General features: G+C 38.5%; 1 protein-coding gene across 1 annotated transcript; it reads right to left on the minus strand.

Moving 5' to 3' along the window:
- Positions 1-6702: 6702 nt before the first annotated feature.
- On the minus strand, positions 6703-7656 carry LOC110258934 (olfactory receptor 5V1-like). The gene is given in 1 exon segment (XM_021082219.2): positions 6703-7656. A coding segment is annotated over 1 exon segment (954 nt).
- Between the last annotated feature and the right edge of the window lie 6061 nt (positions 7657-13717).

Consider the following 13717-nt stretch of genomic DNA (forward strand, 5'->3'; position numbering starts at 1 on the left):
AACCAAACACATAAATAGAGAGAACAGAGTCACAATGACCAAAGGGAAAGGGAGGTGGAAGGAGGTCAACATGGCTAAAGGGGTCAAGAGTGTGGGGGTGGACTGGTGGTGAGAACGCTGCAGTGTACACAGCAGTTGAAATATCATGTCACATACATGAAATTTCTATAATGTTATAATTCAATGTTACCTCAATTTTTTTTTAAATTGCTAAATGAAATTCTTCAGAAAGAAGGGAAATAGTAACAGGGGAAACTGTAAAATCAGGAATGAAGATAGAGTAACAGAAATAATAATATCTATGTAATGATAGTAGATTATCTTTCTCCTCCTAAGTTTATAGAACTGCACTGATCAAAGACAAAGTCTCAAAGGAAATTAATACATATTTAAATGGAATCAAAATATAACATATTAAGACACATGAAATGTAGCTAAAGTAGTGACTCAATGTTCCAATTAGAATATAAGAAAGTTCTCATACTGATAAATTCAATTTCAACCTTAATAAGATAGAAAAAGAATAGGAAAGGAACCCAAATTATGTAGTTAAATGAGAATAAAGGACAGTAATCAAGGAAACTGAAAATAAAAAACCAATATAGATAAAAATTAATTATTTGGAAAAAATAATAAGCTTTTAGCAATACTGACAAAGAAAATCAGAGGGAAGATACAAACTGGAAACATTAAGAAAGAATATTCAGCTTTTATCATTCACATTCAACATTTTACTGAAGGTCTTAGTGCAAAAAAGCAAGTAAAAAAGAGAGACAAAAAGACTGGAAAGGCAAGGGTAAAACTCTCTTTATTCTGACAAATATAATGTTTCTATAAAAAATATCTTTAGAATCTAAAACAAAAACAAAAAAAACCTGCTTGAAAGGCACTAGTAAGAAACATTAACAAGATTTTGCAGTATATAAGATTATCACACAAAATCGTTTGTCTTTCTTTCTTCCTTTCTTTTTCTTTCTTTCCTTCCTTCCTTCCTTCCTTCCTTCCTTCCTTCCTTCCTTCCTTCCTTCCTTCTTCTCTTTTGCCTTTTTAGGGCTGCACCCGGGGCATATAGAGGTTCCCACGTAGGGGTCAAATTGGAGCTGCAGCTGCTGGCTTACTCCACAGCCACAGTAACGCCAGATCTGAGCCTCATCTGAGACCTACACCACAGCTCACAGCAACGCCAGATCCTTAACCCACCCAGCAAGGCCAGCAATTGAACCCACAACTTCATGGATACTAGTCAGGTTCGTTAACCACTAGGCCATGACAGGAACTCCTGTATTTCTACACAGTAGCAAAAAACACTTGGGAAATCAAATTTTAAAAGAGTACCATACCGTGTGCAAGAGCATAAAAACAAGCCATAAAATATTCACCAAAAACTATGAAGGAGCTTTACTCTGAAAACTACAAAACATTGCTGAGAGAAATTTTTAAAAACAGATAAAGGGAGAGATAGAACATATAAATCTACACCAAGTAAACCTCAACAGGATGATATTGCTCCAAAGAGGGTGCAAATTGGTTTTCAGGGTACAAAAAATCTTAGATAGTACAATGATTCACATTCCTCCAAAGGCCGTAGTCCAAAGTGTATATATTGGATGTCTGGGGTATTAAAATTTTGTAGGGATAGGATGATTTTTTTAAAAAGTGTCAAAAAGCTCCTTAGAGGGATGATAATTTTAAAAGATTGGGAAACATTGATCTATGCAAATTCTCCCCATATTGATCTATACTTTCAGCGCCATCCGTATGAAAACCCAGCAGTCTTTCCAGTGGAAACTGAGGTTGATTCTAAAATTTATTTGTAAATGCAAAGATAGAATAATTGAAAATATTTTGGAAAAGGACCCATCTGAGTATTTAAATAACTTTACTTCAAGTCTTACCCTAGATCTATAATAAACCTGACAGTGTGGTATTGGTAGATGAATAGATCACAGAACCAAAAAAGTAAAAACTTTTGAGAGAAATAGTGAAAATGAGTTTGAACTGATAAAGCAGAACAGCAGCCTTGCCATTATTCATGCTGGAAGAAAAGACACAGATAAAGCAGCTACAAAGTTAACTGAGGCATATAAGAGCACTTTGGGTGCCTGCTGGGTCGAACCTATCCTGCAGTGGCAGCCTGCGCTATAGCTGCGGCAACACCAGATCCTTAACCCTGTGCCACAAGGAACTTCCAACTGCTGCTTTCTTATAGATAATATTCCCAGCTTTTGCTTATATTGAATGGTGGATGTAGCCACGTTTAAATGCGTTTGCCATGACGTACAGCATAACCTCCAAAATCTCAGTGCTGGGCCTCTCATGGGTCTTCAAACAGACCCATATATGATATTGAACTCTGAAGAGCTCAGGCGTGGGAGTTCCAGCTCCAGTGTTCTGCTGCCAAGATAACTGTATTATTTTATAAAATCAGACACTTGTGCAGAGCAGAGAGCAGAGAGCACTGTGGTGGTTTGCAAACTTGGGACTTCCTTGGGTGAAATCTAAAGCGGAGGGCAGGGAGAGATGGAAGAAAGAGGCAGACGATTCCAGATGGTAGGCAGTAGTAAAGAAGTAAGCAAGGATGGAGTTCCCATGGGGGCTCAGAGGTAATAAACCCGATTAGTATCCATGAGGACACGGGTTCAATCCCTGGCATTGCTCAGTGGGTAAGGATCCAGGGTTGCCATGAGCTGTGGTGTAGGTCACAGACGGGGCTGGGATCCTGCGTTGCTATGGCTGTGGCATAGGTCAGCAGCTGCAGCTCCAATTCGACCCCTAGCCTGACAACTTCCATATGCTGAGGGTGAGGCCCTAAAAAGACAAAAAAAAAAAAAAAAGGTAAGCAAGGAACTTAGAAAATTTCTCTTGGGAGCCCAGAAAATGAGAAGATCCCTGTCCCTGCCCACCAGAATCTTAAATGATTACTGGGTCACTTTGCTATATAGTAGAAATTGATAGAACATTGTAAATCAACTATAATTAAAAAATTAAAAATAAAAAAAATTAAATTTATACAGAGGCCTTAGTTGGGTTCGATCATGTGTGCCATCCCAATTTCTCAGCAATACATTGCTCTCTCAGAGCTGCAGCCTTCAAATATGGCTCCCACTGTGAGAACCGTGGGCAGAATGGATGTTCCAAGGAGTGGGGTAAGGAGCCTCTGACTGCCCTGGTCCAGCCTGAGAGTCATCTAGTGGTCACCTCATTTCAATTACCTCCTTCAATGACTAGGCAGAAACTCCTCCAGACTCCACTGAGCCCTGAGGCCCAAATGTCACTTAGATATGCTCATCAGCTTCTTGGTTTCCCTAAACAGCCATTTAGAACCAGACACTCCAAGAGCCAGACCTGGCTCAATAAGATCAAGTCAGACAAAGCCCAAGACCATTTTTACAATGTTTGTTAGAATGGAGAGGGGGAGGGCTCCAACATTATCCATGGAAATAGAAGGAGCCTGTAACCCTGAATGATGCTGGAAGGGAGCCTGAAAATGAAGCTCCATGGATGGACAAACAAATCAGGCCACAGCCCTGATGAAACTGTACTTGAAGCCCTTCTCCTCTGGACTTCTGTTACATGAGCCAATTAATGTTTGTGGCTTAAAAATAACTGACAATATCAAGTGCATTGGCAAAGACATGGAGCGACTAGAACTCATATACTGCTGGTGAGAGAATAAATTGAAACAACTACATTGGAATATTTATTGCCATTTTCTAGCAAAGTTAAATATATTATTTATGACTCAGCCATTTCACCTCTACCTAATTTATTCAAGACAAATGGACACATATCTGTCAAGGGATTCCTACATTAATTTTCATAAAAATTTTATTTGTATAGCCAAAACTATAAACAGCCCAAATATCTATTGACTGTTGAAAGATAAATCACAGTAAATTCATATAATGGAATACCACTTGGCAATAAAATAGAACAAACTACTGATATGCTCAAAATCATGGAAGAATCTTAGAAGTATTATGTTAATCAAAATAAACTAGGCACAAAATAGCACATACCATATGATTTCATTTATATCAAACTCTAGAACAGACCAAATTAAGACAGGACAATATAAATCTGAAGAGTGACTTCTGGAGTGGGTGGGAGAATTGACTGGGACAGGGCATGGAGGAAATTTTCTGGAGTGATTCGATAGCATCAGTCAAATCTTCTCTAAATGTACAATTGTGTTTTATATATTTTATGGCATAAATACTAAATCCCAATTAAAAATTAATGGTGACATTACAGGTTTTAAAAAGACTTTAAGTAGATAATTTTTTCTTACATTACAAAGTGAAACAAACCATCGATCAGGAACTCCAACACTTTTTGGCCTCCAAATACACGGATGTACTTATCCTCTCCTCTTTCCTTCCTATCACAGAGGTAAGCCCTTGCACCGTGTCGTAGCCACTCCCATTTGCTCAGGTATATAATATCATTGATTATTGGCTCTCTTTTCTCTTCATTCTCACTCTCCACAGTTCTTACTCTCCTTCCTATTTTGTTGTGAGAAGAAACATCTCAGATGGCTTGTGAACCTCTCCAGTGTTATGCCAGGAAATTTGTTTTGGGATTTACTTCCATAGGTTTTATTATGTGCATTTAATTTTTCTTCTTTTTAATATTACTTTACTTAATTTCTTTAGTACATTGAAAATCATCAGCCACAGCTTTACTGAAATGCTGTTTTTGTTCATAGCTCTGAACTAATTACCGGAAGAGCATCAGGAAGGGAAGAAAAATAATGAGATAGAAACTAGATGTGGGATTTGTAGTGGCATTGATTTTTTTTTTTAAAGAATGAAAAATGATTTTGACAAGAGCATTGAGTTTGAATTAAAACAATAAACTTGGGCTTATGAGACTTGGCTGAATTAAGGATAGAAGTAAAGGCTGTACATTTACAAAATGAGGAGCCGTGGCATAGGATTATAATTAATCAGTATAACAGTATTGTTAATTATAGTCACAATGTTGTACAGCAGATCTACATATTACCTTGCATCACCGAAACTGCATATCCTTTGAACAATAACTCCCCACACTATTGTGTGCTTAAAAATTTGTTAAGAAGGTAAATCTCTTTTTTAATTTAATTTTATTTTTATTACTCAATGAATCTATTACATTTATAGTTGTACAATGATCATCACAATCCAATTTTATAGGATTTCCATCCCACAACCCCAGTGCATTCCCCCTACCCCCTGAGCTGTCTCCTTTGGAAACCATTAAGTTTTTCAAAGTCTGTGAGTCGGTATCTGCTCTGCAAAGGAGTTCATTGTGTCCTTTTTTCAGATTCCACATGTCAGTGATAGCATTTGATGTTGGTGTCTCATTGTCTGACTAACTTCACTTAGCATGATAATTTCCAGCTCCATCCATGTTGCTAAAAATACCGGTATTTCGTTCCTTTTAATGGCTGAGTAATATTCCATTGTGTATATGTACTGCATCTTCTTTGTCCAGAAGGTAAATCTCACGTTGTGTTTTTACCACAATAACATTTTCATTTATTTATTTTTTTAATTTAATTTTTTTGACTTTTTAGGAGCTGCACCCACTACATAGGGAAGTTCCCAGGCTAGGGGTCAAATTGGAGCTGTAGCTGCCAGCCTATACCACAACCACAGCAATGCAAGGTCAGAGCCACGTCCTTGACCTACACCACAGCTCACAGCAATGCCAGATCCTTAATCCATGGAGCGAGGCCGGGGATCAAAACTTCGTCCTCATGGATCCTAGTCAAGTTCATTACTGCTGAGCCACGACAGGGACCCCAAAATTTTTAAATAATAATTGTTTTAAGATTTAAAAAGGCTTATTGAGGTAAATAATAAGAAGAAATGAAAGGAAGGAAGGAAAGAAGAAGGGAAGTAAGGAAAGGAATGGGAAGAGAGAGAGGAAAGAAACAGAAAGAACGAAAAGAAGAAAGGAAGGCAGATGAAAGAGGCAGACCACATTGAGATTGAAGAGCATATGATCAAAGATTAAATGTTGGCTGTTTCCCATTTTTGCAATATTTGATGAGGAACAAATGCTGACACAGGAAGACTAAAATTATCTGATCAAGTGATGAACAAATGGGAATAGAGAAGATTACTTAAACTTTATAACCAATTTTGCATGGAAAAGGGGCACCATCTTTGGGATGAAGAATTCAGAAATGGACAGTATCGACTAGAGGACATATTTAAAAAGAGTAACATTAACAGCTTTGCACAGGACTAACAAAAGCTCCAGAATATGTACACTTAGGGTTGAGTGTGCCAACTCTTCATTATCTGTCCATACATTGCAATTGACTTAAAAACTGAGTGTCACTGGGAAGTTCACCTCATGGCTCAGTGGTTAATGAACCCAACTAGTATCCATGAGGACTCAGGTTCGATCACTGGCCTCACTCAATGGGTTAAGGATCTGGCGTTGGCGTGAGCTGCATTGTAGGTCACAACACAGCTTGGATCTGGCGTTGCTGTGGCTGTGGTGTAGGTCAGCAGCTGCAGCTCCAATTTGATCCCTAGACTGGGAACCTACATATGCCTCAGGTGCAGCCCTAAAAAAAAAAAAATACACAAAAAAAGACACACACACACACACACACACACAACTGAGTGTCACTAACAACAGCTAGCTGGTGAAAAAGCCACAGTTGATATATGGTTAAAATAATTGACAGCAGATAAGTGAAGGTTACACATCGAAAGAAAGAAGTGGTAGCTGCCACTTTCTCCCCACAGCTTTCATAGCTTCTTTGATGTCTTTATTCCTCAGTGTGTAAATTATAGGGTTTAGCATGGGAGTGACAACACTATACAATACTGAGATGAGTCTGTCTTTCTCCAGTGAGTAAGATGAGATGGGCCGTACGTATGTGAAGATGGCGCTGCCGTAATAGAGAAGGACAATGGTCAGGTGGGAGGCACAGGTGGAAAAGGCCTTTTGTCTCCCCTCTGAGGAGCGGATCCTCAAGATGGTGGAGATAATATAGAGGTAGGAAAGGACAATACACAGGAAAGGAGTCCAACCAATGACCACCCCAATGGATAGTAGTGCCAATTCATTGACAGAAGTGTCCCCGCAAGACAAGACCAACAAAGGAGGTATATCACAGAAGAAATAATTAATCTGATTGTTGCCACAGAAGGGCAGTCAGAATGTCAGTACTGTGTGCACCACTGAATTGAGGAAACCACCAGACCAGCAGGAGGCTGCTAACTGGCTATACAGAACCTTGTTCATGATAACTGAATACCTTAAGGGCTTACAGATTGCAATGTAGCGATCATATGCCATTGCTGCCAGGAGGAGACACTCTGATCCCACAAAGAAAATAAATGCAAAAAGTTGAGCCATGCATCCCCCATAAGAAATGCTCTTCTTCTCTGACAGAAGATGCGCCATCATCTGGGGGACGTTGGTGGTGGTATAGCAGATGTCAAGAAAGGCCAGGTTCCCTAGGAAATGGTACATGGGTGTATGTAGACGTGGATCAACCACAGTCACCAAGATAATGAATGTATTTCCTCCTAAAGTACAGATATAGGTCAGGAAGAAGATGGTGAAGAGTAAAAACTGCAGTTCGTTTAGATTGGAGAATCCCAAAATGATGAATTCAGACAGAGCTGTTTGATTCTTTCCATCCATGATATTACCTGGTTTTCTTTTGCGAATTGGGCAAAGAGAAGCACAGATTAAAATAATCACATGCACAGTAGCAATGGTCTTCAAAACAAGAAAATGAAAGTGTTAAAAATAAAATTATTGCCCTCTATATGAGATATCAACCCTGAGAAGCAGCAACCCTTTGCAAATCATAACTCAAACTTAACACAGAACACAGTTGTAAGCACATTCAGGAATTCCCTTGTAAATAAAAATCTCTAAAATTATACACCACAGACAGTGTTTCATTAGAAAGAAATGGGCAAAAGGGCATGATACACCTTAATAATGGCTGGGTCCAGCAATCCCACTCTTGGACATATATCCAGACAAAACTTTCCTTAAAAAAGACACATGCACCACATGTTCATTGCAGCACTATTCACAATAGTCACAACATGGGAACAATGTAAATGTCCATTGACAGATGATTGGATTAAGATGTGGTATATATACATAATGGGATACTGCTAGCCATAAAAAGGAAAACATAATGCCATTTGCATCAACATAGATGGCACTAGAGACTCTCATACTAAGTGAAGTAAGTCAGAAAGAGAAAGACAAATACTAATGATATCACTTATATCTATAATCTAATATACAGCAAAAATGAACCTTTCCACAAAAAAGAAAATCATGTACATGGACACCAGGCTTGTGGTAGCCGAGGGAGAGGGGGAGGGGGAGGGAGTGGGATGGATTGGGAATTTGGGTTTAATTGATGCAAACTATTGCCTTTGGAATGGATAAGCAATGAGATCCTGTTTTATAGCACTAGGAACTCTATTTAGTCACTTATGATGGAGCATGATAATGTGACAAAAAAGAATGTATACATGTATGTGAAACTGGGTCACCTTACTGTATGGTAGAAAATTGACAGAACACTGTTAATCAGCCATAATGGAAAAAATAAAAATCATTGTAAAAAAATAATGGCTGGGTCCAGGTCCACCTGCATTTTCTTCTTGTGATGTTGTGAATGTGTGCTGCAGAATAGTTGGTAGGTGAAACTCTGGGATTCGTTCTTTAAAGTCATTCCTGCTCCCTTTTTCCATGCTTGAATGCTGATATAAAATTTAATTTGTTTTATTTTATAGAAGTTGAAGAGGACATATGAGCAATAAAGAGGCACCGAAAGGCTTTTCTATCTCTTTTTGCCAGGTCAATCAAATGAGGAAATGGTTTTCGTGTCCTGGCGCAAATACCATATGGTTCCTATCTGTGAGACCAGAAAAAAATCAGGTATTAGAAATGGATCCTGGCTTATTGTGACCTCTCCTAAGTACAGAGAATTTTTTAGACTAAAGGGAAAATATTAGCTTTCTGGATGTTACACTTTGCGGTAAGATACATGACATACTTTCTGACCTTTCCTTTTCTCGATGGTCTTATCCTCATTTTGCAGATGATGTTTTTCAAGTTCAGAGAGGTTAAGCAGTATATTTAAGATCACACAGTAAGCAGTAGAGAGGAACAGAACCTAGTTATGTCTGAATCCATGTCTCCAGCTTTTTTTTGTACCTAGAATGGCAAGCAGGTCTCATTTCCCAGGCCACTTCTTTTGCAGAAGACCGCTTTGCAAATAAGATCCCATCTAACTCAGAAAAATGTTTCCTGATCTTTAGCAATTTCAGCTGTGAATCAAGGAAATGATAGTGACATCATGTATTCCTTCTACTTGTCAATCTTACTTAAAACTATGTGTTTTGCTTTCAGAGATGCCTTTCCAGGAGCATGTTTTTGGAAAACTTTCCAGAATTCTCTCGTTCCCTCCCTCCTTCATTCCCTCTTTCATTCCCTCCTTCCTTCCTCTCTCCTTCCTCCACCATCCTATACAACACTTTATCCTCTCTCCTCTTCCCCAGGCTAGTGATCAAATTGGAGCTACAGCTGCTGGCCTACACCACAGCCACAGAAACGTGGGATCCGAGATGTGTCTGTGATCTACACCACAGCTCACAGCAACACCAGATCCTTAACCCACTGAGCAAGGCCAGGGATCGAACCCACATCCTCATGGATACTATTTGGATTCATTTCTGCTGCGCCACAATGGGAACTCCCTTCCCTACAGCTTTGTGAAACAGTTTCACACAAGGCAGCTTTGCACTTTGCATGATGAGGTATTAGCTATATATTCCTCTGATACCTATCTTCTTGCTCTGAACTCTGAGATTTCCAGGCTTTCCTGCCATCTTTCTATTCAATCATGAAGACTGAGAAGAACCAATGTTGGTGCCCAGTCCAACAACCCTTAGTCATTTCACTTCAGTAACATTTATCAACATCTTATTAATGTTTTCACCAAGACATCCCTAAACTTTCTTAATAAGTTAAATGCCAAAGAGTTGAGAGCATAGAGGAGTGTCATAAGCTTAACATTATCTGGTATCTCGACTACAGTAATACCTAAGTTGAAGTTTGCATTTAAATTCCTGGTTTATTCTTTTTTTTTTTTTTTTTTTTTTTTTTTGTCTTTTGTCTTTTTAGGGCACATCTGCAGCATGTGGAGGTTCCTGGGCTAGGGGTCCAACCAGAGCCACAGCCAGAGCCCACGCCATATCTGAGCCACGTCTGGGTCTGGGACCTACACCACAGCTCACGGCAACTGCCAGATCCTTAACCCACTGAGTGAGGCCAGGGATCAAACCCACAACCTCATAGTTCCTAGTTGGATTCATTTCTGCTGTGCCATGACAGGAACTCCTTGGTTTATTCTTTATTAGTGAATTTTCCAGTCCTTAAATTGCTAGACAAATCATCATTCAAGGAGAATTTTTTTCATACTGTAGAGTGCTTTAGCGTAGAATTATTTTAAAAGATATATACAGAACATGCCCAATGTTTAACCTTTAGATAGGGTTTTCTGACATTTTCTTCTATTTTTCCTATTAAAATTTTAATAGAAAAATTTCTAACAGAAGACATAAAGATGTCTTCTATATTTTCTGATTAAAATTAATATCTTTGTTTTAGAATATTTATAAACTAGAGAAAAATAAAATAATTAAAATCCTTAATAGCTCCATTTGAGAAAACCTCTACTAATGGTTTGGCATATGTTCTGCTAATCAATTTTCCATGCATAAAATATTCAAAATGGGCATCAGAAAGTATGTGTTTTAATCTACTTTTTCCTTAAGCAACATATTATGATAATTTCTCACAGCAATAGATATTCTCCTGAAACATGTTTGAATTTCTACAAGTCTTCATATGAATGCAGCAAACATTTTATATATTCATCCTTATTAATGGATAGTTATGCTTATTTATTTTTGTTATGCAGATTTCAATAATAAGCATGTTAAATTAAATTTCCTGAATTTGGGATTAATTTTCCTGTGTTTTAATAAACTTTTTTTTTTTGTCTTTTTTCCATTTCTTGGGCTGCTTCCGCGGCATATGGGAGGTTCCCAGGCTAGGGGTCTAATTGGAGCTGTAGCTGCCAGCCTACGCCAGAGCCACAGGGTCTGCGACCTACAACACACAGCTCACGGCAACGCCGGATTGTTAACCCACTGAGCAAGGGCAGGGATCAAACCCTCAACCTCATGGTTCCTAGTCGGATTCGTTAACCACTGCGCCATGACGGGAACTCCCTTAATAAACTTTTAAAAAGACTCATCATTAGATTCATTCGCTGGTGCTAGTCATCAGTCTGGAAAATTCAAGAGCCATTTGGCTAATGTAGTATTCAGTGTCTGTGTGGACAAATTTTTGTTAAGTTCTGTATACAGAAGGGCACTCAAAATCTCTAAGCACTTTCTACCCAGCATCTAATTTACTCTTTACATAAAGCCTCTGAGATAAGTAATGCTATCATTCCCATTTTCCAGACAAAAACACTGAGTCTCAACAAAATAAACATTGGGAACCACAGTTATAAAGCCATCAGGTGAAAAAAAAAGAGTCAAGTTTTATCTCTTCCAAACTAAGACAGTTTCAGTTGAGTGGCTAAAAGTTGAACTTAATTGATGACAATAGAAAGCACTTTAAAAATACTTTTAGTACAACTTAAATTCACACAGTTGGATTATTTAAATTAATTTCAAACTCTGATAGCTTGTATTTTTGACTTCTTTTTTTTCTCTTTCTTTTTTAGTTAAATGTTAAATCTAATTTAATTGTTAGTTAAATTAGATAGTTAAATCTAAATCTTATGAAACATCTGATTTTTAATTGAATATTTTTTGGACGATTGCTTCCCAGTACAATTGTTTATTTTCTGGCCTTGCTATAGATTAAATGTTCATGTTTGTGTTATTAGAGGATACTGCTCTAGGGTTTGGTTTAGGTCAATTAATAAAAATGCCAAATAAAATTAAAGTGATAATACAGGAATCCCTTAGTTTAAAATGTTCAAGTTATAAGTCATGGAGAAAAAGTGATTTCGTAGTTTGATGCAAAGTACAGAAGCTAAAGAGATAAATTAAACATGACTTTCTAAAAATAAAGGTGAATATTATATATGAATGAAAATCATATACTTCATAGATTGCCCTGACTGGTACACAAATATATATTTGAATTCTAAATTTGAAAGGATGTTTATTTGTGTTTTTGTTTTAATTGGTGTCTTTTCCTTCTGTGATCTACTGTGGATATTTTCAGTAGAAGGAGCAAATAAGTTGGATAAAGGGTTAAATTCCTGTAATGTAATATTTCACATTATCAGAACCAAAGAGTTATCTAGTGCGAATTTCATTCTGTCAGCAGAGATCCTGCTCTGTAATCCGTATTTTCTATCACCACTAATCTCTATCTCTATTTTTTTAAAAACCTCTCCTTCCTACTTTTGAGGAGGAATTAGACAAATTCACCAGGCTAATCCATGCTGCTCACTATATTTGACAAATATATTTTGAAAACATTATCTTTGCCAGGCATGGGGGATTGTGCTAGAAATAAAATGATAAATAAAACACAATTTGACTTATAAGTCACCTTTACCATACCTTTTTTTTTTTTTTTTTTGCTTTTTAGGGCCGCACTGGCGGCATATGGAAATTCCCAGGCTAGAGGTCAAATCAGAGCTGCAGCTGCCAGCCTACACCACAGTCACAGCAATTCATCTGCAACCTACACCACAGCTCATGGCAACACCAGATCCTTAACTCACTGAGTGAGTCCAGGGATCAAACTGACATCCTCATGGATACTAGTCGGGTTCATAACCTGCTGAGCCACAACGGGAACTCCCTGTTCTTTATTTAATAATAAAGAATCAGTAAGCCAGCAGAGGGCCATTCTGAGTGATACTGAAATACCCGAAATTACGGAAGCTCCCTGGTTCACACATACTAAGCCTGTCGCCCACAGGACAGGACAGACAATTCAATTACCCCTTCCCTTGAAACCTCCCAGGTCATTACACCTCACTGTCCCACTCACTTGGTCTCTCATCCAAAGAGTAAGGCATAGAAAAGTAATCTCTAAGAGAGGTAGAGCTATAGCTAAGCAATTAACAAATACTACTTACCTATGAACAAAAGTATACCCAAAGAGCAGAGATCATCATTCAGACTCATACAACCTAATGTAGGGCTGCTTTTATGAACACAGGGAAGTGACAGCTATTAACTGACCCTGGAGAGGCTGCTGATGGAGTGTCTGAATTCAGGGTCTTCTCCCTGAAGGCCAGGAGTCTCATCAGTTCCTGAAGGCCAGTGCAAGGGACAAGAGTGGGCAAGGACAATGCTCCCTAGATGCAGAAGGTCCCCACATTTTGTGGCCTCTTCTAAGGACCTTGGAGACAAACCTCTGGGACATCTGAGCACAGGTCCTGAGACTGCCTCCTTCTGCGTCCTGGCTCAGTCCCTAAGCATCTGGTTGTCCTCCAGTGGCTCTGTTGCCATTACAGCTTCTGCTTCTGGAAGTCTCCTGTGGAATCAAAACGGTTCCAGGTGGACTCCTACCTGTAGGCCCAGGTGGACTCCTACCTGTAAGCCCACTGCTGACCAAGAGCAACATCTTGCATCCTTTCCCCATCATCAGAGGAAAAGCAGTTTTCTAGTTTCTTGTTCCTCAGCCACAT

Source organism: Sus scrofa, chromosome 7, assembly GCF_054392235.1.
Source record: "Sus scrofa isolate SSC_HxYL_T2T_F1_AM1 chromosome 7, Sscrofa_HxYL_maternal_Yorkshire_Landrace_v2.0, whole genome shotgun sequence".
Classification (NCBI taxonomy): domain Eukaryota; kingdom Metazoa; phylum Chordata; class Mammalia; order Artiodactyla; family Suidae; genus Sus; species Sus scrofa.